Below are 26,219 nucleotides of genomic sequence, written 5' to 3' on the forward strand. Positions count from 1 at the left end.
TCTTTTTACTAGAATTTGAGGTCTGCATCCCACTGTTCTCCTGCTCCATCAGGGATTCTCTCTTGCGTTCCCTGTTAGGGCAGTCATTGGCGTTAGCCAGGCAACATCTAGTTCTTCTGCTCTCGGGCTGATGAAGTCTCTGCTTTATGTGGCCCTTTCTGTCTCTTGGGCTCATATTTACCTTGTATCTTTGATGTTCTTCATTCTGCTTTGCTCCGGGTGGGTTGAGACCAATTGATGCATCTTAGATGGTCACTTGGTAGCATTAAAGACCCCAGACACCACTCCCCAAAGTGGGATGCAGAACATTTTCTTAATACATTTTGTCATGCTAATTGAACTCTATAGATGTCCCCTGAAACCATGGTCCCCAGACCCCCATCCTTGCTAGTTCGGATGTATTCAGGAAACTTCTTTGCTTTCATTTAGTCCAGTTGTGCTGACCTCCCTTGTATTGTGTGTTGCCTTTCCCTTCACCTAAAATAAAGCTTATCTACTATCTAATTAGTGAATACCCCTCTCTGTCCCTCCCCACCCTCGTAACCATCAAAGAATATTTTCTCCTGTGTTTAAACCTTTTGTTGAATTCTTATAATGGTGGTCTCATACTATATTTATCCTTTTGCAACTAATTTCATTTAGCACAATGCCTTCCAGTTTCTTCCATGTTATGAGATGTTTCACGGATTTATCATTGTTCTTAATCATTGTGTAGTATTCCATTATGTGAATATACCGTAATTTATTTATCCATTCATCCGTTGATGGGCACCTTGGTTGGTTCTATCTTTTTGCTATTGTGTACAGTACTGCAGTGAACATGGGTGTGCCTATATCTGTTTATGTGAGGGCACTTGTTTCTCTAGGGTATATTCTAAGGAGTGGTATTGCTGGATTGTGTGGTAATTCTATTTGTAGCTTTTTAAGGACGTGCCAAATTGATGTCCAAGGTGGTCGTACCATTTTATATTCCCACCAGCAGTGTATAAGTGTTCCAGTCTCTCTACAACCTCTCCAACATTTATTTTCTGTTTTTTTGGATTAGTGCCAGCCTGAGAATTGACATTTTAATGATGATTCTTTCTGTAATAAAACATAGTAAGTCTTTCCATTAGTTCAAATTGGTGGAACAATGGTTAAGTGCTGTTCAAACCCACCAACAGCTCCACGAGAGAAAGATCTGGCGATCTGCTCTCAGAGATTACAGCCTAGGAAATCCTATGGAGGAGTTCTACCCTGTTCATATAGGGTCGCTATGAGTCGAAATTGACTTGATGGCACACAACAACAACCTCAGAAGCGTTATGATGTTTCTCTTCGTATAAATCTTGTTTACTTCCTAAACTTATACGAATCTTTTTTTTTTTAACTGGTACACACTGTTCACACCTATATTTCAAGTTTGGAAATGCATATTTGTAAGCAGCAATACAAAAGTATTCATGAAGAATGCATAATTTCTGAAAATTATGAGAACATCCCTGCTACCAATACATTTCTAAATACAAAACTGACTACCATATTTGTTACTTCTGTGTTGCAAGAGAAGTTCATTTTCAAAAAAGATAAAATTCAGTCTTTAGGTGTGAATGGTATGAATGAGATTTTTTTTAAATTAATTTTTATTGTGCTTTAAGTGAAAGTTTTACAAATAGGTCAGTCTCTCAACATACAGCTTGCTATACACTCTGAATTGCTCTCCCTCCAATGAGAGAACACAGTTCTCCCCTCCACTCTTTCTCCTCATGTCCATTCGGGTAGCTTCTGGCCCCCTCTGCCCTCTTATCTCCCCTCCAGACAGGAGATGCCAACATAGTCTCATGTGTCTACTTGATCCAAGAAGCTTGTGCTTCACCAGTATCATTTTCCATCCCATATTCCAGTCCAATCCCTGCCTGAAGAGTTGGCTTTGGGAATGGTTCCTGTCTTGGGCTAACAGGAGGTCTGGAAACCATGGCCTCCAGGGTCCTTCTAGTCCCAGCCTGACCATTAAGTCTGGTCTTTTTACGAGAATTTGGGGTCGCATCCCACTGCTCTCCTGCTCCCCCAGGCGTTCTCTGTTGTGTTCCCTGTCAGGGCACTCATCGGTTATGGCCAGGCACGATCTAGTTCTTCTGGTCTCAGGCTTGCGTAGCCTGTGGTTTATGTGGTCCTTTCTGACTCTTAGGCTCATAATTACCTTGTGTCTTTGGTATTCTTCATTCTGTTTTGCTCCAGGTGGGTTGAGACCAATTGATGCATCTTAGATGGCCGCTTGCTAGCGCTGAAGACCCCAGACACCACTCTCCAAAGTGGGATGCAGAATGTTAGTAGATATTATTATGCCAGTTGGCCTAGATGTCCCCTGAAACCATGATCCTCAAACCCCTGCCGCGCTGGTCTTTGAAGTGTTCAGTTTATTCAGGAAACTTCTTTGCTTTTGGTTTAGTCCAGTTGTGTTGACCTCTCCTGTATTGTATATTGTCTTTCCCTTCACATAAAATAAATATCTACTATCTAATTAGTGACTACCCCTCTCCTTCCCTCCCTCTCCCCTCTCGTAACCATCAAAGAATATTTTCTTCCTTGTTTAAACTATTTCTCCAGTTCTTATAATAGTGGTCTTTTTTTTTTTATACAGTAGTTGTCCTTTTGCAACTGACTGATTTCACTTAGCATAATATCTTCCAGATTTCTCCATGTTACGAGATATTTCACAGATTCATTGTTGTTCTTAATTGTTGTGTAGTGTTCCATATGTGAATATACCATAATTTATCCTTTCATCCATTGGTGGGCACCTTGGTTGGTTCTTTTTGCTATTGTGTACAGTACTACAGTGAACATGGGTGTGCACGTATCTGTTTGTGTGAGGGCTCTTATTTCTCTAGGATATATTCCAACGAGTGGTGTTGTATGGTAATTCTATTTCTAGCTTTTTGAGGAAGTGCCAAATTGATTTCCAAAGTGGTTGCACCATTTTACATTCCCACCATCAGTGTAAGTGTTCCAGTCTCTCTCTAACCTCTCCAACATTTATTATTTTGTGTTTTTTTGGATTAACACCAGCCTGAGAATTGACATTTTAATGATGACTCTTTCTATATTAGAACATAGTCTTTCCGTTTGTTCAGATTGGTGGAACAATGGTTAAGCGCTGTTCATACCCACCAACAGCTCCATGAGAGAAAGATCTGGCAATGTGCTCTCACAGAGATACAGGGTTGCTATGAGTCAGAATTGACTTGATGGCACACAACGACAACCTCAGAAGCATTATGATGTTTCTCTTTGTATGAATCTTGTTTATTTACTAAACTTATACGAATCTTTTGTAGGTGGCTGAGTAAGCAAAATCTTTCCTTCAATTATAAGTTCTATGTAGTGGTTGCATGTCTTTAGGAAAGTTACTCGTTTCTCTATATCAGTTTTTGTACACTACTGATTACTGAAGTCTCTTGTCTATAATAGTTTTTTTCCCAGTTGATGTTCTATGACTGTCCAAGAATGTAGTCATATAATGTGCAAAAGGGATACATTTGGCTTATCCTTTCCAATTTTTTATGCCACTGATTTATTTTTTTATAATTGTGTGGCCTGACTGACTTAAGGTGGGCTGAAAAGAAGCCCTGTGCCTCTCCAAAATTGCGTGTGTGTGTGTGTGTGTATGATACTGAACTTACATGTCTTGTCCCTGACTTTAGTGGGAATATTTCTAGTGTTTTCTTATTAAATTTTGCTGGCTTGGGAGTTTACAACACCTACCAAAAAAAAAAAAAAAAAGGACTAGCTGCCGAGGCTGCTTGTATACAACCAAACACCTCGTGGGATTTGGTTCATTGTTTTGGAGGTTTGGGGTCCTGGTTTCATGGGACATCCCGGTTACTTGGCCTAATAAACATGTTTAGTACTTTTTTTCTACCTCATAGTTCATTTTATAGTACTTGGGGTTTTAAAAGCTTGCAAGTAACCATCCAAGGCAAAACACTTGGTCTCTATCCACCTGGAGCAACAGAGGAAGGAGAGTCAGGAATAGGAGAAAGAAAAGGAATGTGTGGCTAATTGTCTTCATGAGGAACTGCCTCCTTTTCCAAGAGACCAGAAGTACAGGCTGGTACCTGGCTACCATTACTGAGCATTTGTTCAAAGAAAGCTTCTATAGAAGAATCCTGAACAAAAGGGGGGAAATACAAACAGAATTTCAAATTCTCATTGGCTTCAGGCTTTCTGATGAACTCCTAGAACTGTTACCCTGAGATAATCTTTAAACCCTAACCCAAAAATATCCCCTGCAGTCTTAAAACCAAACAATAGTTTAGCTTAACTAGTAAAAAATTCTGCCTTGAGCATTATGTTCCTTTAAGAACTATCTGTATGGGATTGAAGTGACAACAACAAATCTGAAGAGGAGACAGGAACCTTAGGAGGCACTAAGTTTATGTTATGGGGAGGAGTGGCTCACAAAAGGAGGGTAAAAATGGTTGTACAACTCAAAGAATATAATCAAATTTTGCTGGTTTTGTGGGTTGATATTTTAAGTATATTAAGGAATTTACTCCTGTTTTATTCAGAGGTTTTAGTTAAGAATGTATATTGAATCAACAAGTATTTCTTAAGCATTGCTGCTGTATGGTATGCTTTGGAGCTAAAACAATAATTTAGGTGACAGACACTACGGGAAAGAATACAAGTCCAAAACACTTGAGTTCAAATCCCATCTATACCACATGCTAACTCTGTGACCTTAAGCAAGTTGTTTAATTTTTTTTTTCATTTTTTCTTACATTTAATTATTTTGTGCCTTAGTTTCCTCATCTCTAAAATGGAGTTAATGATAACTAGTAGGGTTGCTAATTGTTCTAAGACATGATTCTCAACTTCAGGGAGTATACAGTCCAGTAGCTTGAGACAGATGTATCAACAAGTACTGTAATTGCAAAATAATGAGACAGTATGGTAGAGATGGAAGAGTGAGCAGTGGTGATATAAAGGGTGATCTGTTTTGCCTTTTACAAAGGAGGTAATATTTAAATTGAGCCTTAAAGAATAAATAGGGGAGGCACACAGCATATATTAAGACAAAGATGTGTGAAACTGCTTTATGCATTCAGGAACTTGCATTTCGTTAAGAATAATTAGATCATAGGTGGGGACAAATGACAAAGGAGACAGAAGTAGACTCATTTTAAATCACAGAGCACCTATAGTGTTTGCTGCCCTGCAGATTTTCTACTTTATTCTGTAGGCAACTGGGAGGTGTTGAATATTGAACGATCAGAGTTACTGGTGGTTGGGGGTGTGTTAAACTGGTAGTAGGGAGACACTTTAAGCTTTTTCACTTGAGGAAGGTATGAAATTGCATGGGAAGGATTGAGAAGAGGTAATAGATTTGAAAGAGACTTTAGGTGGTAGAATCAACAGAAACTGCTGGTAGCCATTGGAATATTTGGAGAGAGGAAGGAGGAAATAGCATTTCCCAGGGTTTCAGGCTCAGGAGGCTGAACTGGTTGTTGGATCTGTTCACCAAAGTAGGAATATTAAAATGGAGAAAAACGTAAGAGAGGTAGGCACTGAATTAACTCTACTGTGCTTGGTCTAATTTTTTCAATATTAATGTTCAGAGGAAAAAACCTGTCGCCATCAAGTCAATTCTGACTCATAGTGACCCTAAAGGACAGAGTAGAACTGTACCATAGTTTCCAAGGAGTGCCTGGTGGATTCAGACTGCTGTAGCACTTAACCACTATGCCACCAGGGTTTCCTCAGAGAAAAAGCACTCTAAAAATAACAGTGATAAATTCTAGGTTTTTGTTTCTTAATCGCGTTGAAAATATATATAACAAAACATTTACCATTTCAGCATTTCTTACATGTTTGATTCAGTGACATCAGTTACTTTCATCATCTTGTGTAAGCATCACCACTATCTATTTACAAATTTTTCCATCACTCTTAATAGAAACTCTGCCCTTTAAGTAACAACTTACCCTTTCCTTCTCCCTCCCGCCCCAGTAGCCACTAATAAACTCTGGTCTCTATACATTTGCCTATTTTAGATGTTGCATATAAGTGAGAACAGATAATATTTGTCCTTTTGTGACTTTATTTCACTCAGCATAATGTTTTCAGGGTTCGTCCATGTCATAGCATGCGTAAGGACTTCATTACTCCTTATGGCTGAGTAATATTCCATCCTATGCATATACCACACTTTGGTTATCCGTTCATTTGTTGGTGAACATTTATGTTGTTTCCACCTTTTGGCTATTGTGAATAGTGCTGCAGTGTTCATTGTTGTACAAGTATTTGCATGTTTGCTTAGTTCTTTAGGGTATAAACTTACGAGTAAAATTGTTGGGTCATATGATAACTCTGTGTTTATCTTTTTGAGGAACCGCTAAAGTGTTTTCCACAGCGGCTGTACTGTTTAACAATCCCATCAACAGTGGATAAGGGTTTCAATTTCTCCACATCCTCACCAACATTTGTTGTTTTCTGGTCATAGTCATCCTAGTGGGGTGAAGTAGTACCTCATTGTGATTTTGGTTCGCATTTTCGTAATGAGTAATGACGTTGGGCATCTTCTCCTGCGCTTGTTGGCCATTTATATTTCTTTGGTGAAAAGTCTATCCAAGTCCTTCGTCTGTTTTTGATTGAGCTGTTTGTCTTTTGTTGTTAAGTTGTAGAAGTTCTTTAAATATGTTGTTGTTGTTGTTAGGTGCCGTTGGTTCCGACTCATAGCGACCCTATGCACAACAGAATGAAACACTGCCCGGTCCTGAGGCATCCTTACAATCGTTGTTATGCTTGAGCTCATTGTTGCAGCTGAATAATAAACCCTTCTCCAGTATATGGTTCCCAGATATTTTCTCCCATTCTGTAGGTAGTCTCTTCACTTTGTTGATGAAGTCCTTTGATCCACAAAAGTTTTTCATTTTGATGAAATCTAATTTTGTTTTCTGTCACTGGTGGCTTTGGTGTCATATCCATGAATCCATTGTCAAAAACTAAATCCTTTTTGAGCAGCCGTCTAAGGTGCTCCACTGGTCTCACCCCACTGGGAGCAAGGGAGAATGAAGAAGACTAAAGACGCAAGGGAAAGATTAGTCCAAAGGACTGATGGACCACAACTACCACGCCCTCCATCAGACTTGAGTCTAGTACAACTAGATGGTGCCCGGCTGCCATCACCAACTACTCTGACAAGGATCACTATAGAGGGTCTCGAATAGAGCTGGAAATAAATGTAGAACAAAATTCTAACTCACAGAAAAAGACCAGACTTACTGGCCTGACAGAGACTGGAGAAACCCTGAGAGTATGGCCCCCAGACACCCTTTTAGCTCAGTAATGAAGCCACTCCTGGGGTCCACCCTTCAGCCAAAGATTAGACAGGTCCATAAAACAAAACTAGACTAAGTGGGCTCACCAGCCCAGCAGCCCAGGGACAAGGACTAGAAGGCAGGAGGGGACAGGAAAGCTGGTAACAGGAAACCCAAAGTGAAGAAGGGAGAGTGTTGACATGTCTGTGGTGGTGTTGGTGATCTGTGTCACAGAATATGTGTACTAACTGTTTAAGAAGAAGCTAGTTTGTTTTGTAGACCTTCATCTAAAGTACAATTTAAAACAAAAAACAAAAAAACTAATTGCAAAGAGTAAGGGGGAAAAAAAAAAACTAGATCCTGAAGCATTAACTCCTAAATTTTTTTCCTAAGAGCCTTATGGTTTTAGTTCTTATTTGAGATTCTTAATCCATTTTGAGTTAATTTTCGTATATGGTGTGAGGTATGGGTCCAGCTTCGTTCTTTTGCATCTGGAGATCTAAGTTGTTCCAGGACCACATATTGAACAGACTATTCTTTCCCCATTGCATAAACTAAGCACCCTTGTCAAAAATCATTTGACCACAGATTTATGGGTTTATTTTTGGACTCAAGATTCTGTTGGTCTGTCTGTCTTTATACCAGGACCAGACTGTTTTAATTACTGTAACTGTTTAGTATGTTTTGAAATTAGGAAGTGTGAGTTCTACTTCTTTCTTTTTCAAGATTGCTTTGTCTATTCAGGGTCCCCTGTAATTCCATGTAAATTTGCGAATTGGCTTTTTCATTTCCGTAAAGAAGGCTGTTGGAATTTGGGGATTGCGTTGAATCTGTAGATTGCTCTGGATAGTGTTGTATCTTAATATTAATAAGTCTTTCAATCCATGAACACAAATTGTCCTTCGATTTAAGTTTTTTTTAATTTCTTTCCACAGTGTTTTATAGTTTTCAGTGTATAAGTCTTTCACCTCCTTGGTTAAATTTATTCCTATGTATTCTGTTAGATGCTATTGTAAATAGAATTGTTTCATTAATTTTCTTTTCAGATTGTTCATTGCTGATTTTGTGTGTTAACCTTGTATCCTGCCACTTTGCAGAATTCATTTATCAGCTCTAGTAACTTTCTTGTGGATTTTCTGTGTTAGGATCATGCCATCTGCAAAAAGGGATAGATGGTTTTACTTCTTCCTTCCCAATTTGAATACCTTTTATTTCTTTTTCTTGCCTAATCATTCTTAACCCCTCTTTTTTATGTAGCTTTTAGAGAGTGGTTGGTAAGGTACATCACAGACTAATTAAATACTTAAAGTAATATTGCTTCTTTTTCTTCTATTCTAGTTACGATTACTGGAAATGGAGAAAACGGTAAGACACTTTTAGTCTCAATCTATGTAGGTTATTTATAGTCTCTTAATTGAAACCCACATACTTTTTATTTACTTAGTGGTGACTACATGTATTTTTGTTTTTCAGGAAGAAAATACCTATCTTTAAAATTTAAGTAATTAAAAGAAGTAGTAGTGGTTTTATTTTCATACATTAAATATATTCTCATGTTATTTATATAAAGTAAAATAGCAATTATTTTGTAAGGCACCTAGCACCCAAACTCCTTTGTGTATATTTATGCAAATATTTCTGTGTTTTATGTTCTTCAGGACTTTTTGTAGTAATTCACAGTGTTTTAATATCAGTTCTAACTTAATGTAATTGAGGAGGGGATTGTTTTTCTTGGAAAAACTATGGCTAAATGGGGTTAAATCATTTATGCATTTATAGTCTTATGTTGTACAAATCTTATTGATGATTTCTGCTTATACGTTTGTTTAAAAATAGCGTTTTACTAATTACAACAAAACAACCCATTGTCATCGAGGTGATTCCTACTCATAGCGACCCTGTAGGACAAAGTAGAACTTCCCCATAGGATTTCCAAGGAGCACCTGGTGGATTCGAACTGTTGACCTTTTGGTTAGCAGCCGTAGTTCTTAACCACTATGCCACCAGGGTTTCCTTATAACCAGAGTGTAACTTTGTAAGTTGTGTAATTAGTTCACTTTGAAAGGGAATTCAGGTTTTTACAATGATTAGTCAAAAAGACCAGATTTAGAGGGAAATTTTTCTCAAAATTTCACCTAGATAGAAGAAAATTCTAGAAGTCTGTTGAGATCAAATTTCAAAAATGCAATCTGATTTTATATACAAAAATCCAAAGAATGTCTAAAACAGTTAGAAAGTCTTAATGAATATTTATTATTATTATTGGAGATAATTTGGCATTAAGCATGTAAGTTTCAAGTTGCCTTTGAATCTAATTTATCAGTAACAGAATAAATACAGACTCAATATTGGTAGGCTTATTTTTTTATTTTAAATGAAAACTGTGTCCTCATGTTGAAAGCACAGATATAGAGAGCAGAGAATTTCAGAAGTTCTTAGAACTTTTTTTTACATTACCTTATTATCTCTTGTGGCTCTTTTTACTATGTCTTTCAAAGAATCTTTTGATGAAGATTCGTGTTCGCTTGCTTGTTTTTCACTTAAGTTACAAGTGATTTTTGAATGTAGATGTTTTTATTCATAAATATGTGTTATTTCCTCTTTCAGCTTTGATTTAATTTGTATGATTAAGGTTTTACTTTTCAATATTACCTGTAACTAACCCACAGTTTATAGTACGTATATGTGACCAGAAGTTTGCTTATTAGCAATCATATTAATTTGAACTTTGTTATAGCAATATCTCTTCTGTTACTCTTTACTCAATATAATGTACTAATTACCATCTGTTAAGTACTTCCGTTTTCCAGACATTGTGCCAAAAGCTTCGTTTTATTTTTTGTTTGAGAATTAAGATTTTTTTAAAACAAATAACCGTTTTGTTTTTATTCTCATGGAAAACAGATGTATTCTTAAAATATATTAAATATTTCAAAAAACATTGTAAGAGTATATTGTTTTACATTCTATTCTAGCCTTAGTTGTAAATAACTAAATGATTAAAAAGTGTAAAGTAGCTCGAGGTTATAGTTTGTCTCACAGCTATACAAGTGTATATAGATGAGAGATGGCAAACTTGTTTGAATCTGGTGGCCAGCCAAGAATGTAGGCGAAACAAGCTGTGTGAAGGTAACGTTACAGGTTCACCTCCATGTTGGCATGGCAGCAGGAGAGCAGTAGGGACTGAGCTCCAGCATACTTTGCCAAAGTAAAAACAAATGAAGGAGGAGGCTGACGTAATTTACATTTTAGTACTTCCTAATAGGCCTTATTCAAAACAAGAATTACTTCTCATTTTCACACTCCATAGGAAAGGTACCAAGGAAACGTTTAAAAGATTCGATCTTAGATTTTAGAGACTTTTCCCCAGATGAAAGAGGAAGCTACATGAAGAGAGATAAAGCAGGGATTCTCAAACTTTTTAACCTCAGGGCCTCTTTAAAACCCACTAAAATCCACCCGCCATCTAGTCGGTTCCAACTCATCATGACCCTATAGGACAGAGTAAAACTGCCCCATAGGGTTTCCAAGGAGCACCTGGTGGATTCAAACTGCTGACCTTTTGGTTAGCAGCCGTAGCTCTTTACTATGCCACCAGGGTTTCCAGGACCTCTTTACAGTCTTAAATTATTGAGGATCCCAAAGAGCTGTGGTTTATGTGAGTTATACCTATTGCTGTATTCCATATTACTTAAAACTGAAAAAATATTAAAAGGTTTATTTAGTAAAATATTTAAAAATAACAATAAGCCATTACATGTTAACATAACATTTTTATGAAAAATAACTATTTTCCAAATAGAAAAATGTTTAATGAGAAAAGTATGATTGTGTTATATTTTTATAAATCTCTTTAATGTCAGGTTTAATAAAAGACAGCTAGATTCTCAGATTTGATTCCACCTCAGCCATCTAGCCTCTGGGGAACTCCACTGTACACTTTTGAGAGAATCAGAGTGAAAAGGATAAATTCTATATTAATATTATTACATAAAAAGCTTTTACCTTTTAGATGCCCTGAAAGAGTACGGGGAACACCAGGAATCACCAGACCACACTCTCAGAACTACTTAGATAAAGCATTTAACAAGCATTTATTGAATATTCATGCATTCTTTTAATTTTATTAGGTGCCAGGGGTGCAAAAGTTGCTGGTCCTGGTCTCAAGGAACTTAATAAACACAAACAAGTAATTAAACAGAATGTGAAGGTTTGAAAAAGTACTTTTGGCATGCAGAGAAAAAAGCAATACAGAAGATTGATAAAAGAGGGGGGAAGTTAAAGGACAAAGGACAGACTCCCAAGATCAAGTCAAAGTAATGCCGTGTAGACCCCAGACTTTAAATTTCTTTGCACCTGACATGGGAGCTCCCTTCCACAGCCCGACAGCCTTATGTATCCTTGTCTCTGACCCCTACTGGCCTCTTTCCAGTCTTGTTGGATCTTGTGCAGACCCATATGCAGTTTTTTCATTTCTCTGGAAATACCCACAGCCAGAAGCAAAAGACTGATATGGTAGAATTATGGGTGCTTTTAAGTAAATTTAAATTTTGCGTTTTTAAAATGAAATATTGTAATTAATAGTATTTGCATTTTAAACACAGAACTATATTTTAAATGCAATGTTTTAGTAATAGAGCTTTAATGGAAATGAATTTAAGAAGTGAATCATTGAATCAAATGCTGAATGGACAGGTGGATAGAATAAGGATTGACAGGGGATGCTTGATTTAGTAATTAAGAGATAATTAATGGCCTTTGCCAAAGCCGTTTTAATGGGTTGCTAAATGCGGAACTTTCCAAGGAAACTCTTTCTTGGAAACTCCATGGGGCAGTTCTATTCTGTCCTATAGAGTTGCTATGAGCAGGAATCAACTTGATGGCAGTGGGTTTTTTTTTTTTTTTTTTTTAATGCAGAACCAGATTACAAGGAGAGTAATTTGGTGATAGGAGTTCCTGGGTGGTGCAGACAGTTAACAGGCTTGGCTGCTAACTGAAAGATTGACAGTTTGAGTCCACCCACTGGCACCTCAGAAGAGAGATTTGGGGATCTACTTTGAAGAAATCAGCTATTGAAAACCCTGTGGAGTACAGTTCCACTCTTGACAGACATGGGTCGCCATGAGTCAGATTCGATTTGACAGCAACACGTTTAATTTGGTGGTAAGGAAATGCAGGCAACGAGGGTATGCACCATTTCAGGAACTTTGGCTACAAAGGACAGGAGAGATAATACCTTATGAGGAAATCAAGATTGAAGGAGGTGTTTGTTTTAAAGAAAGGAGAATGTTAATTAAGCATGTTTGTAGGCTGAAAGGAAGGAGCCAATGGAGAGAAAAGTATGAAAAAATGTTAAATGGGTATAATTAATAGACAATAGTACGGAGGAGAGGGGAAGGGAAGAGACTAGGATCAAATGCACTGATAGTGATGCTGACCTTGGAGAAGAACACTGCAGCAGGATAAGAGAAGGAAAACTAAGTGAATATGAAGAAAAATTTTGAGGGAAGGGAATTTGAAAAAGTTCTTGTGAAGTCAGAGGTGACATTTCCTAAGAGATGGATTTGGGGTGAGATTAGAAATTTAAGAGTTAAGGAGAGGCCTAAAGCGGCTTCTGTGGGAAATAAGGTAGGGATTCACCTAGAGATAAAAAGAACTGGTGGACTGAATGTCCAGCTAAGGATGGACAATATGAATTGTTAATGAAAAGGGGAAATTCTGGTATGTGCCAGGTGCTGGGCTTTATTAGGGAGGGGAGTTCAACTTCATCTTAAGACTTTTCACCAACAATGCTAGTGACTGCAGGAAAGAGGGGGTAAGGAGGTAGGATTTACCCAGATTTGGGCTTCAGTAAAGTACAGTTTGTCATACTGTGGCAATTTGCATGTTGTTGTAGTGCTGGAGGTTATGCCACTGGTACTTGAAAGACCAGCAGGGTCATCCGTGGTAGACTGGTTTCAGTGGAGCTTCTAGACTAAGACAAGCTAGGAAAAAAGTCCTGGTGTTCTACTTAAGAAAATTAGCCAATGAAAACTTTATGAATAACAAGAGAATATTGTCCAATATAGTGCTGAAACATGAGCCCCTCAAGTTGAAAGCTACTCAAGTTATGACACAGTAGCCTTAACAATGGGCTCAGTCATACCAGATCATGGAGATGGCGCAGGACTGGGCAACTTTTTGTTCTGTTATATACATAAGGTTGCTGTTATAGGTTGAATTGTGTCCCCCCAAAAATGTGTCAACTTGGCTAGTCCATGATTCCCAGTATTGTGTGATTGTCCACCATTTTGTCATCTGATGTGATTTTCTTATATGTTGTGAATCCTACCTCTCTGATGTTAATGAGGTGGGATTAGGCACAGTTATGTTAATGAGGCAGGACTCAGTCTACAAGATTAGGTTGTGTCTTTAAATCAGTGTCTTTTGAGATATAAAAGAGAGAAGCGAGCAGAGGGACATGGGGACCTCATACTACCATGAAAGCAGTGCCAGAGCAGAGCTCGTCCTTTGGTCCCAGGGTTCCTGCACGTAGAAGCTCCTTAACCAGGGGAAGGCTGATGACAAGAATCTTCTCCCCAGAGCTGACAGAGAGAGAAAGTCTTCCCCTGGAGCTGGCACCCTGAATTTGAACTTCTAGCCTCCTAGACTGTGAGGAAATAAATTCCTGTTTGTTTAGCCATCTACTTGTGGTATTTCTGTTATAGCTACACTAGATAACTAAGACAGAATTTGGTAGCAGGAGTGGGGTGCTGCCCTATCAGATACCTAAAATGTGGAGGCAGTTCTGAAACTGAATAAGTAGAGGCTGGAAGAGTTTTAAAGTGCCTAACTGTTAAAAAAAAAAAAAACAGTAAATGCCTAGATTGCTTTGAAGATACCGTTGGTGGAATTATGAACATCAAGTGATTCTGGTGAGGACTCAGAAGAAAGAAGAGCTGTTACCCTGGAGACGATGCAGACGATGAGAAACCACAGCAGAAAAACAGCAGCAGCAGAACCAGGCGACCAGGGTGAGACAGTGCTGGAGCCGACCCACAGAGTGAGAGAGCTGAGTACCTTTTCATAGGAGGCATCCTGGCAGAGTGGGGTGCCTCCCAGCACGTAACGGTGGAGCTAGGCTTGCTGACCCACAGAGTGAGATAGCTGAATGCCTTCTAGCTGAAGTTAACTGGTAGAGTAGGGTGCCTCCAGCCACTTAAAGTGGAGCTAAAGAGCTTTGGAACACTTGCCCCAGCAGGGCAGATGTGGGTGGAGAGTCCAAGGGAATGAGAGGCCAAGGAACCAGGAAGCAGAAGCTGAAGAGACAAGGAACACAGGAAGCAGAGCTGCCTCAGTCTCAAAGGATAGGGCCACGATCTCTGAAAGCGTGGAGTTGCCACTCAGATGGACTAGGAGAATGGGGCCACCCAAAGCCAAGGGAGCAGAGTTGCTATTCCACTGGGCCTGGAAGCTGGAGCTAAACCCCAGGGCCAAGAGACCTCCACTCAGAATTCGGAGAGGGTGGCCACCACCCTGAGTCTGGAGGGCAGGGCTATTGCCTGAATGGTCTCAGACAACAGAGTATTATTTTCGAACGTGCTTGGTGCCTATTATCCCTTCTTTCCTTCCAGTTTCTCCCATTTGTAATGGAAATGTCTGGCGTGGGCCCGTTCCACCATTGTACTTTGGAAGCAGATAACTTGTATTCTGGATTTCACAGATGAAGAATTTTTGGAGTTGACTTAACATTTTTGCTATGACATGATGGGGTGAATGTGTTTTATGTGTGGCAAGGACATGAATTTTTGAGGGCCATGGGGTACAATGTTATGGATTGAATTGTGTCCCCCTAAAATGTGTGTAAACTTGGCTAGTCCATGATTCCCAGTATTGTGTGATTGTCCACCATTTTGTCATCTGATGTGATTTTCCTGTGTGTTATGAATCCTACCTCTATGATGTTAATGATGTGAGATTAGGGGCAGTTATACTAATGAGGTAGGACTCAATCTACAAGATTAGACTGTGTTTTAAGTCAATCTCTTTTGAGATATAAAGGAGAGAAGCAAGCAGAGAGACGGGGACCTCATACTATCAAGAAAGCAGCGCTGGGAGCAGAGCAGGTCCTGTGGACTACCCAGGACTTCTGAGCCAAGAAACTCCTCCACCATGGGAAGGTTGATGACAAGGATCTTCCCGTAGAGCCGACAGAGAGAAAAAGCCTTCCCCTGGAGCTAGCACCCTGAATTTGAACTTCTAGCTTCCTAGACTATGAGAGAATAAATTTCTGTTTGTTAAGCCATCCACGTGTTGGTATTTCTGTTATAGCAGCACTAGATGACTAAGACACAGTTACCATGAGTCCAAACCAACTCAGTGGCAACTAACAACAATAACAACAAGGTGCATGTGATTAAAGGCCAAGGGGGAATCTAAGATGATAATGAGTCCATTGGGTGGGCCATGGGTTTAGCATAGAAGGGGCTGGCAGGATGGAAAATAGCAGATTTTGAGAAACCAAAATTTTTAGTGGAAGAGAAAAGAGCAAAATTTGCCAAAAGGAGGCAGTCATGGTTAGCATTTCATCAGTTCCTGGCTCAGTAGTAGAATGTGACCATTAAGCTCGTGGTTAAAGTAGTAGAGAAAAATACAGTTTTAGGTATGTCATGGTGAAACAACCTTGAATTTTGCTATCAAGCCGATATTGGTTTGAATCCTGGCTTTTATCATTTTGTAGGTAAGTGACCTGGGGCACGATACCACGTTCTTTGAGCTTCAGTTTTTGAAACTGAAACAATATCTAGAAATACCTGTACCTAGAAATAAGGTATATATATATATATGCGTTCAGTAGGTGGGAATGGTGACTGAGTTTTATTGTTTTTGCTAGTTGTGTTAGTTGAGCCAGCTTCAACTCTTAACGACCTCATGTATAACACTACGAGATGTTGCTCAGTGATTTAGCAGCTATAGTCACATATAGTTACTATGAAGTTCTTTAGTTTTAGGATACATTAGTCATGCAGATGGAGGTATTGCCAAGAATTTCACAGCCAAGGGGAAAGGAAATGAGCAACACATTTTACACTAGGCGTCGAGATGAATTGGAAGCAAGAGAGACTAGAGGCGAGGAGACCAATTGACTTTTGCAGTAATCCAAATGAGATATGCAAGAATTTATGAACTGTTGTGCTAGTGGTGGAAATAATGAGGAGTTCAATTTGAAAGAAGTTTTAAAGATAAAATTGGAAGTACTTGGTACTGATTAGATGTGACATGTGAAGAAAGAGTCATCTGACATCTGGCTTCCTGCATTGGTCAACTGTGTGAATGGTGTTTTTGTTCTCTGAGAAAAGGCAAGACTTTGGGACTTACATGGACCAGAACAATTACAAAGAAAATTTTGAGGTCCATCAAAGGATTTTAGTTTGTATCACATTATTTTATTTCAAAAGGGACATTTTTAAACCAAAAGTCTAAGGAAAAATCTCAGAACAAAGAAAGGATGATACTTTGAATTGAATACATGTTAGCTTTTTAAAAACCTCTCTACACTGTTAATGTTTCTCGTTGCAGTAAAAACTTAATCCATCTTTAAATTTGGGAATGCACAAAAACAACTAAAATTTGGGAGGAAGAAATTAAGAGATCTGGGTAGTAATAATAATAGCTAATATTTATTGAGCACTGTTATGTAGCAGACACTGTTCTAAATGTGTTTTGCATGTATTAGCTCATCAATATTAAGCAACTAATTTTAATAAAACAAATTAAGGGCTTTGACTGAAGTATAAGTAAATTATTTGAGGAGTGCGGTAGATGATGCCAAACAGGGTAATGAATTCCCGAGAGTAATAGGGAAGGCCTTCATGGAAGAAATAACATTTGAACCGAAAACTTGAAAAATTAGTAGAATTTCAAGTGTTTATGTTTGCATGGATTTTGTTTTCTTCAGTGGGTTTGCAGTGTTGCATTACAAAATGAAAAAGAGCTTAAGCACTGTGTAAATAGTTCTTGCTTGTTATGAAAACCAGACCACTTCTTCCAAATAGAGAAACTGCACAGCACAACAAAAAGCATTAAGTTGTATCAGTGGTTAACACTTGGAGGTGAAAGATGTTGTAATGTTTGCATTAATCCCCTTGGGAAGCAGTTATGGCAGGACTTCAAAGTGCCTAAAAATTTTTCTTGTTAGCTTATGTTGAAAAAGAATAAAATTTAGAGTACCTTTTTTGGAACAATACAGGAATTGAGCTTTTCAAATTCACTCATTATTCATGGCTGTGGTGATTTCTTTCTTTTACAGTTCTTGAATTTAATGTTCACAGTGATGGATTCTGTCTTAAATAATTTTGAGTCATATTTGAAATGTAGCTTTTAGGGAGAGCTTGAAATAAAAAAAGGAAGTGTTTTAACTTAAAAAAAATCCCCTAGCAACATAATAAAATTAAAACTCATGTCAGGCAGCAGTCTTTGCTTAGAAACCAGGCTGAGAGCCCTTACATGCAGGAACAGGAATATTTCTTCATATCTAGTAATGTTACATCGTGCAGATAAAGGAGCTTACATATTGGATATTTTCAGTAGGTTTTATTAGACTAAGCCTCCAGAACCTAGTGATTGTGTTTTAATGTATTACTTTTTCCTGTTTTCACCTGGATTCAATGAAATGTTATTTGTTTTTATTTACCAGGAAAGGCCGTTGTTTACCTTGTGGCTTTCCATATGTTCTTTGTTATGTTTGTATGGTCCTATTGGATGACAATTTTCACATCTCCCGCTTCCCCCTCCAAAGAGGTAAATTTAATGTTGGTAAATTACCAAGTGTTTTAACTGCTCATGGAATTATTTTCCCTTGTGTTACCTTTGTTAAAACTTTACATAATGCATTTGTTTGTTTCCATTCATAAAAATGCTCAGTAATGCTTCATCATTAGCTGATTTTCAGAAACATAGCATAGTAAAAGATTGATAATAATGCCTAAAATTTAGCTGCACTGATACTTTTCAGCCATGCTGTGTTTTCTTAAAGACATACTTTATATTATTGGAGTAAAAAAGTCTCAAGGGACAGAATTGAGTTACGAAAGTAGAGCTTATGTTTTAGAAACATGAGATTTATATTTTTGCAGACCTGAAGAAATATGCTGCAACTAAAAAAACAATTTGATTGTGGCAAACACATTTTCTAGCTTGTTACTCCTTGATATGACTAGTGTTTCTTCTAATTGGAGGTTTCATTTGGAAAAGAATGGGGTACTCATTTACATGGAGTAAAGTTTTAAGACCAGTATTTCTCATTTACATTGACATAGCAGACTGAATTCTTCCTTCACTTAAAATTTAGTACAGCAAAAAATATAGTCTCCAGGGATAGGATTGTCTCTTGAGTTTGATTTTCTGCTCTAATACATGACTTCTCTTTCTGAGCCTGTTTTCTTATCTGAAAATGAAGCTAACAACAGTTCCTACCTCTGTAGGATGCTTGTGAGGACTAAGTCAGATTTATTCGCTTGAAACTTTTAACATCATGCCTGACATGGTTAACACTCAGATGTTAGATGATGATTGGTTGGTGATAATGATATAATTATTTATCTCCATATTAAGTTCATCCACATTCATTCACAATTATATACCGTATCTTTGAAAATAATATCAATATCCGTGTAACTTTTTAAGGAACATACATACAAAGATATACGTAAATGTAGACTTGCTGAATCTTCACACCAAACACATGTGTAACCAACACCCAGTTCAAGGAATCTGTAAGACCCTTCATGCTTCTTCCAGTTACCCACTCGTAAGAAATCACTGTCCTGCCTTCTAACAGCGTAGATGTGTTTTGCCAGTTTCTGAACTTCATATAAATGGAGTCATACAGTACAAATGCTTGTATGTCTGGCTTCTTTTATTAATATCCTATTTGTGAGGTTCATTCATGTTGATTCAGCCATGTCATTGCATGTTGTATAATTGCTTACTTACGTAGTCAACTATTGATGGGTGTTTAGGGCTGTTACACATAGGGCTGCTGGAAACATTCTAGTGCATGTCTTTGGGGGGACATATATATGCAGTTCTTTTGGGTAGATGCCTAAAAGCGGAATGGCTGGATCATATGTTATATGTACATTCAGCGTTAGTAGATAATGCCAGTCTTTTGCATTTTTTTTTTTTTTATTGAATGCTTTTGTTTTGAGGGGTAAAAAAAAAAAACCAAACCCGTTGCCCTCAAGTCGATTTCGATTTCTACTCATAGTGACTCTATAGGACACAGTAGAACCACTTCATAGGATTTCCAAGGAGCGTCTGGTGGATTTGAACTGCCGACCTTTTGGTTAGCAGCCAAACTCTCAACCAGTGTGGTACCAGGGCTCCAAGGGGTAAAGTAAACCATAAATCAAATTCTTCAAACATTTAGTAATCAGTCACCACCCTTAAAGTTGTGCTGCAAGCTGCCATCCATTTTTTAACCTCTAAGTTGAAAAAGGCCTAATTCAGCATCATACTGTGTGATTTTTATACTCTGCTATGGAAGTTTCAGAGACCTGTTTCTGCTTAATGTAAAAGAAGAACTTTCTAACAAGGTAGAAGTCTCTTGAAATAGAATGGGCCATCTTGCAAAGAAGGAAAGTATTTCTGTCTCCGAAAGTATTCCAGAATGGGTGGATGTATCAGATATGTTGTAGTGAAAATCCCTGACTCTGCTGTTAGTTAAGTGACATCGGCAATCTCTTCTACCTCTAAGATGGTATGAGTCTTTTCTGACCCCTTTCTGTCCTATTTCTTTGTCCATGTTGCTTCTTTTCCCGTCTAAGTAACTGGGAATTTCTTGTGCCGTTAGAATCTGATTGTGGGAGCCAAGCTATAAGCTAGGTAATCCAAATATATATTCTTCTACTTACTAAAGTGTGGTATTTTGGTCAGGTTAGAGTAATAACCTGTAAAAAGCAAGATCGTTTATCTAGGTTAACAGTGTAGAGGAAAACACACTGTAGCAGCACTCAGAAGACCTGTATTTTGATATCACTTCTGCCAGTGTTTATGCAATCTTACAAAATTCCATGAGCCTCTTGGGACCAACCCCAGCCTTTTTCTCCTGTGCCAAGCTACTACCTTATTTATAACAGAATGTTAAGCTAACACTGTTAGTGATAAAGAGGCAGCAAAAGTATGTGAAGTTTTCATGTTTAAGTTTGCAGGTAGGCCAAAGTACTTTCTAAATATGAAAAATAAAATTCCATTCATGATTCTTCAGGCCTTTTCAAGAAGAACCCTATTAAAAAAAAAAGTTGAGGAACATGATCAAGAACAAATTTCAAACTACTCTTAGTTTTAAAAAAATTCTGCAAAATGAAGACTGGCAGAAACTTCTAGCTCCTTGTTACGGGAAATCAGGCGTAAAACTTGAGAGTCCTTGAACTGCTGGCGTGACATGGAAAGACAAGCAACTAAACAAGTACTTTTGTAGAGAAAATGCTATTAAAAGAAATGAGCCAGAGGCTGACCATCTAGTGGGAACAAACACTAAGAAATGGAAACTAGAAATAGCTCCATAAAGGAATCTCTCCCTGAAAACGAGACTGTGCTTGCCTTGACAGTCCTTGATAATTCTGGAAACAGTACTAGTATTGGTTAGCTTTTTTTAAAGCTAAAACAAAGTAGTAAAAGAATCACCTGTTGAAGAATTTCAAATTCCCGTGGACTTCAATCTTTCTGGAGCCAGGGAGGCTGGATGAACCCCTGAAACTATTGTCCTGAGATAATCTTTTAAAATTTAGGCCAGAAATAACCTCTGCAGTCTTCTCAAAACCAAATAATGGTTAACTAAAGTAATTTTTTTTTTTTAAAGTAGTAAAAAACGTCTGCCTTGACGTTATGCTCTTTTGGGAACTATTCTGAATGGGATCAAAGTGAGCAGCAACTTGAAGGGTTAGATGGGAAGCTTATGTGGCAGTAAGTTTATGCTAATGGGGGAGGAACAACTCAGAAAAGGAGGGTGACAGTGTTTGCACAACTTGAAAAATATAATCAGTGTCACTGAATTGTACATGTAGAAACTGTTGAATTGTATGTTTTGCTGTATATATTTTCAACAACAACAACAAAATAGAGTTTAAAAAAAAGAATGACCTGTTGACCTCATAGAAACATTTGGCCACAAAATAGTGGGATCCCATGCCTGTGATTTATCCTGAAGCATGACAAACCTTTGAACATCCTTTAAAAATTAAAATCTCTTGACAGTAACCTTCCAACACCAAAAGCTTTACTAATAGCAACTATATATATTAAGCTTTTTTGATGGAAGAATTTAATCTTACTGTGAAATAAAACAAAGATACAAAAATATTTAGCCTATGGTCTTTACCATCATTATTAGTATGAAGGGTAAATATTTTTTAATATGTCAAAGGCATGTAGTTTTTATTAAAATGTGCTGGATTTAACTTCTTAAAATTAAGTTTGAACACAAGTTGTGCCTTCATAAAACAAAATATTTTTGGTCTTTGTTCTGGATAAAACTCTGAGCATGATAGTAATATTATCATGGGATAAAAAAATTCAGTTTTCTCTCTTTTTATAGTTCTACTTATCCAGCTCTGAAAAGGAACGTTATGAAAAGGAATTCAGCCAAGAAAGACAGCAAGAAATTTTGAGAAGAGCAGCAAGGGACTTACCTATCTATACCACATCGGCTTCAAGGAGTAAGAACAGCAAATCTTAAATTTTCCTTTTCAGGTGGTTTTTTAAATATATTCAGTTCTGCGATGATGTATTTGCATGATTTGACCGTTAATTGCTGCTACAAATAACATCTGCAGGAACAAAGTTTTCCTGTCTCCTGCGTTTTTATGTTGTTCCAGATACAGATGTGTAAATATGTATATAGATGTTCTTAAGGGGCTCAAATTAATGTAAGAGTTTCTTTTCTTTGCATAGTCTTTTTTTTTTTTAAACTCATCCCTCATAGCTAAAACTTTGTGAAGTATTATTCTTAGCAAACTATCATTTGAGAAGTTGATTTGAATATTGTATGTCATCACTGAGTAATAAAAAGTATAGTTAATCAAGAATATGTTAACTTAGAAGGAGAAGAAACAAAAGACAAAAAGGAAAAGAAAAGGGTTCAAGGTCATTTATTTGCTTTGACTCTACTCTTTTTTCATTTGAAAATTGCTGGGGTGAACTACATTTCTGGGATTCTGTATCACTTGACATTTTGATTTGAGACACTCCAGTGCATTTTAGTATTTAAAAATTATTAGTTGTCAGTTTCCCAGAGTTGTTTATAAAAGACATGAAAACAAGTTATAGTCAAAATAGTTAACTTGTATATCTTTCAACAACTTTCTTTTAATTCTTAAATGTAGCCATCAGATATTGTGAAAGATGTCAGTTGATTAAACCTGATCGTGCACATCACTGCTCAGCATGTGACATGTAAGTTGTGATTCACTCATTTGTTCCCATTTAAACCCAGCACTGGAAATTGCTGATAGGAGAATATAAGGGAAAGGAGTGTTTTATATAGTTTATACTGAACAAACACCTCCTCCCATTACTTGCTGTGCATAAAGGGCTAACTGAAATATTCATACAGGCTAGGATATACCCAGAAGTAGTCTTTGATAACAGTCCCTGTACTAGTTGATAGAATTTTCTTCAGCTTCCTACACTTGTGTTTAATATAATATTGATGAGTAAGTAGTAATAACTGCCTTGAGAAAGGTAAGTTTGTTTCCGCCATTTAAAAGACCATGACCATTTTGCCGTTTTATTATTAATGTTGATATTAAAACTTTCACAAACCAGACCAGAAGATGGTGCCTGGCAGTAATTTACTCCATGTGCACATGTGCACATTGTAATACCTTGTGATAAGGTAGTGTGTTGAAGGAAAGAGCCCTAATTTGAGAATCCCAATTAGTCCTTGATAGTTAATTAAACAAGCTACTTAACCTTCTGGGTATTAGTTTATGCATTTGTCATATTATTTGAGATGGTCTGTGGTCTAAATTTATTCAAATATAGAATACATATACTTGATGGGGCAAATTTGAGAGGGTTTTTTTTTTTTTCTTTCTCCTGATTGTAAAAGTAGAGCAATGCTTATCCATTGGGTAAAATTTTATAAAATATGAGGGAAAAAACCATCTACAATCCCATCAGTGTTGAGATTTTTGACATATTTGCTTGTAGAATTTTGTTTTTATGGCGTGCACACATTTAAAATAACATATAAGAGTCATCTATATTGCATTTTATTTCCCTCAGCTAATTTGTAAACTGTAACTGTCTAAAGTACTAAGTGCCATGCATCAGATCTGTACATTAAACTATCATTTGATGTGGTCCAGTGCAACTGGCTGTGCTGAAGTGAGTTCTCAGTAGCAAAAATCATTACCTCTTACCTATGAAGTTACTTGTGAAAATATCAGAAATTACCTGTAACCTGATGTTAGCTGGCTTGGTTCTCTAAACTATATTTGTAAAAGGAAAATTTTAAAGAAAATTTAATTAGATTTTCAATTCAAATTAAAGAAATTAGAATTGGAGGAATTTTCTACATGAATTTTCTTGTTTGTTTCTTAGATGTGTTCTTAAGATGGATCATCATTGTCCTTGGTATGTAAAAAAAGGGGGGGGGAGAAATTATATAATGGGGCGGAGAGGGAGGGAGAGGAGAATTTAGGGTCATTTATCTCAGTTTTCCTATTTTGAAGGTCATTTTAATTATTCATAGGCGTAAGACTGATCTGTTTATGTGTGTGTATGTATGTATTTATATGAAATGCTTTTCTTTTGAAAATATATTTAAGATATCCTTAACTCAAATAATGAATGATGTATTTAAGAATTAAGATTAAAATTTCAAATAAATGTCATAATTTTATTCTTTATAGAATTTATTAAAAACACAAACAGTTAAGACATTGCTCCCTTACACTTTTGAAATGACCTGTTACCAAGTAACAATGATTAAAATTTTCTGACTTAATCTTATTTTTACAGTATGACTTTCTTTATTCTTCTAGGGTGAATAACTGTGTGGGATTTTCTAATTACAAATTTTTCCTGCTGTTTTTATTATATTCCCTATTATATTGCCTTTTCGTGGCTACAACAGTTTTACAGTACTTTATAAAATTTTGGACGGTAAGTCTGTTTTTTTTTTTTTTATTGTGCTTTAAGTGAAAGTTTACAAATCAAGTCAGTCTGTCACACAAAAACCCATATACACCTTGTTACACACTCCCAAATACTCAATTTTTTTTTTTTTTAATGAGGCAGCCTGCTGTCTCCCTCCACTCTTTCTTCTTGTGTCCTTTTTGCTTCTAACCCCCTCCACCCTCTCATCTCCCCTCCAGGGCAGGAGATGCCAACATAGCCTCAAGTGTCCACCTGATCCAAGAAGCTCACTCCTCACCAGCATCCCTCTCCAACCCATTGTCCAGTCCAATCCATGTCTGAAGAGTTGGCTTCAGGAATGGTTCCTGTCCTGGGGCAACAGAAGGTCTGGGGGCCATGACCACCAGGGTCCTTCCAGTCTCAGTCAGACCATTAAGTCTGGTCTTACGAGAATTTGGGGTCTGCATCCCACTGCTCTCCTGCTCCCTCAGGGGTTCTCTGTTGTGTTCCCTGTCAAGGCAGTCATCGGTTGTAGCCAGGCACCATCTAGTTCTTCTGGTCTCAGGATGATGTAGTCGCTGGTTCATGTTGGCCCTTTCTGTCTCTTGGGCTCGTAATCACCTTGTGCCCTTGGTGTTCTTCATTCTCCTTTGATCCAGGTGGGTTGAGATCAATTGATGCATCTTAGATGGCTGCTTGCTAGCGTTTAAGACCCCAGATGGTGCTCATCAAAGTGGGATGCAGAATGTTTTCTTAATAGATTTTATTATGCCAATTGACCTAGATGTCCCCTGAAACCATGGTCCCCATGCCCCTGCCCCCGCTACGCTGGCCCTCGAAGCATTCAGTTCATTCAGGAAACTTCTTTGCTTTTGGTTTAGTCCAGTTGTGTTGACCTCCCCTGTACTGTGTGCTGTCCTTCCCTTCACCCAAAGTAGTTCTTATCTACTATCTAATTACTGAATACCCCTCGGTAAGTCTGTTTTTTGTCTTAAATAATATTTGAGACTTTTTAAGATGGTATATCCTAAAGATTTATTTCATTCTTTATTATGAGAAGATATACTTTTTTCTAATTTTACTAGTTAGAATTTATAATGGATCTGAGGGTAGACAGGGCTACAGATTGCCTTTATACACACGTTTGTTTATAAGTTAAACAGGATACAGTAAGCTCTTGTGGTGATCCAGATTGGTCCATCAATGTGGTACCAGTAGTTAAATTACCTTTAGGGGAGTAATTGCTTTTCTTTGAGTCAGGCTGAGAGGAATAAAAGTAACATTGCCAGCCCCAGCAACCACTAATCTGCTTCCTGCCTCTGTAGGTACAACCTTGTTTCTCATGGCAAATGATAACAATCCAAATGTCCATCAGAAGGGGACTACTTAAACTAGAATATATGTTTAGAAAGGATTAGTGTTCATCCTTAAGAAAGAATGAGGAAGCTCTTTATGAGATATTAATGTGAAATGTATGTAGTATGCTGCCTTTTTGATAGAAAATCATATACAAGTATACATTATTTGTATATGTAAAGACTACCCCTAGACTCCACGGCATTGGTGGGACCCCTAGGAGAGTGAATTTAAAAATTGCTATCAGTAGTTGCCCCTGGAGAGTGCAATTGGAATGCAGGGGAGATGTGCATTTTACAGTGATCCTTTGAATTTTATGTACTAGGTAGAAGTATTAATCTATTCAAAACAGTTAATAGAGTTAAAAATTTTTTTTTAATGTGGAAGTTTTTTTAGGGGAAAAAAGCTACTAAAATTGTTGAAAGTAACTGCTTTTTGGGA

The 26,219-nt window shown here is 37.4% G+C and overlaps 1 protein-coding gene across 9 annotated transcripts in view; it reads left to right on the plus strand.

Annotated features, from left to right (window-relative positions):
• ZDHHC20 (zinc finger DHHC-type palmitoyltransferase 20) overlaps nucleotides 1–26,219 on the plus strand; it is a 107,739-nt gene that overhangs the window by 37,295 nt on the left and 44,225 nt on the right. For 6 of the 9 annotated variants that reach the window (XR_010319116.1, XM_064275352.1, XM_064275347.1 and 3 more), the window contains exons 2-7: nucleotides 8,640–8,666; nucleotides 17,977–18,080; nucleotides 21,877–21,997; nucleotides 22,664–22,733; nucleotides 23,886–23,918; nucleotides 24,329–24,449. Coding sequence is in view for 8 of the 9 variants with exons in the window: in XM_064275352.1 (XP_064131422.1) it covers nucleotides 8,640–8,666; nucleotides 17,977–18,080; nucleotides 21,877–21,997; nucleotides 22,664–22,733; nucleotides 23,886–23,918; nucleotides 24,329–24,449 (476 nt within the window). In the remaining variant the exon portion in view is untranslated. Of the gene's footprint in view, nucleotides 1–8,639; nucleotides 8,667–17,976; nucleotides 18,081–21,876; nucleotides 21,998–22,663; nucleotides 22,734–23,885; nucleotides 23,919–24,328; nucleotides 24,450–24,661; nucleotides 25,110–26,219 lie in introns of those variants that run through there. The other 3 variants (XM_064275355.1, XM_064275351.1, XM_064275354.1) reach the window with 3 other exon arrangements.

Source organism: Loxodonta africana, chromosome 23 (genome assembly GCF_030014295.1).
Source record: "Loxodonta africana isolate mLoxAfr1 chromosome 23, mLoxAfr1.hap2, whole genome shotgun sequence".
NCBI lineage: Eukaryota > Metazoa > Chordata > Mammalia > Proboscidea > Elephantidae > Loxodonta > Loxodonta africana.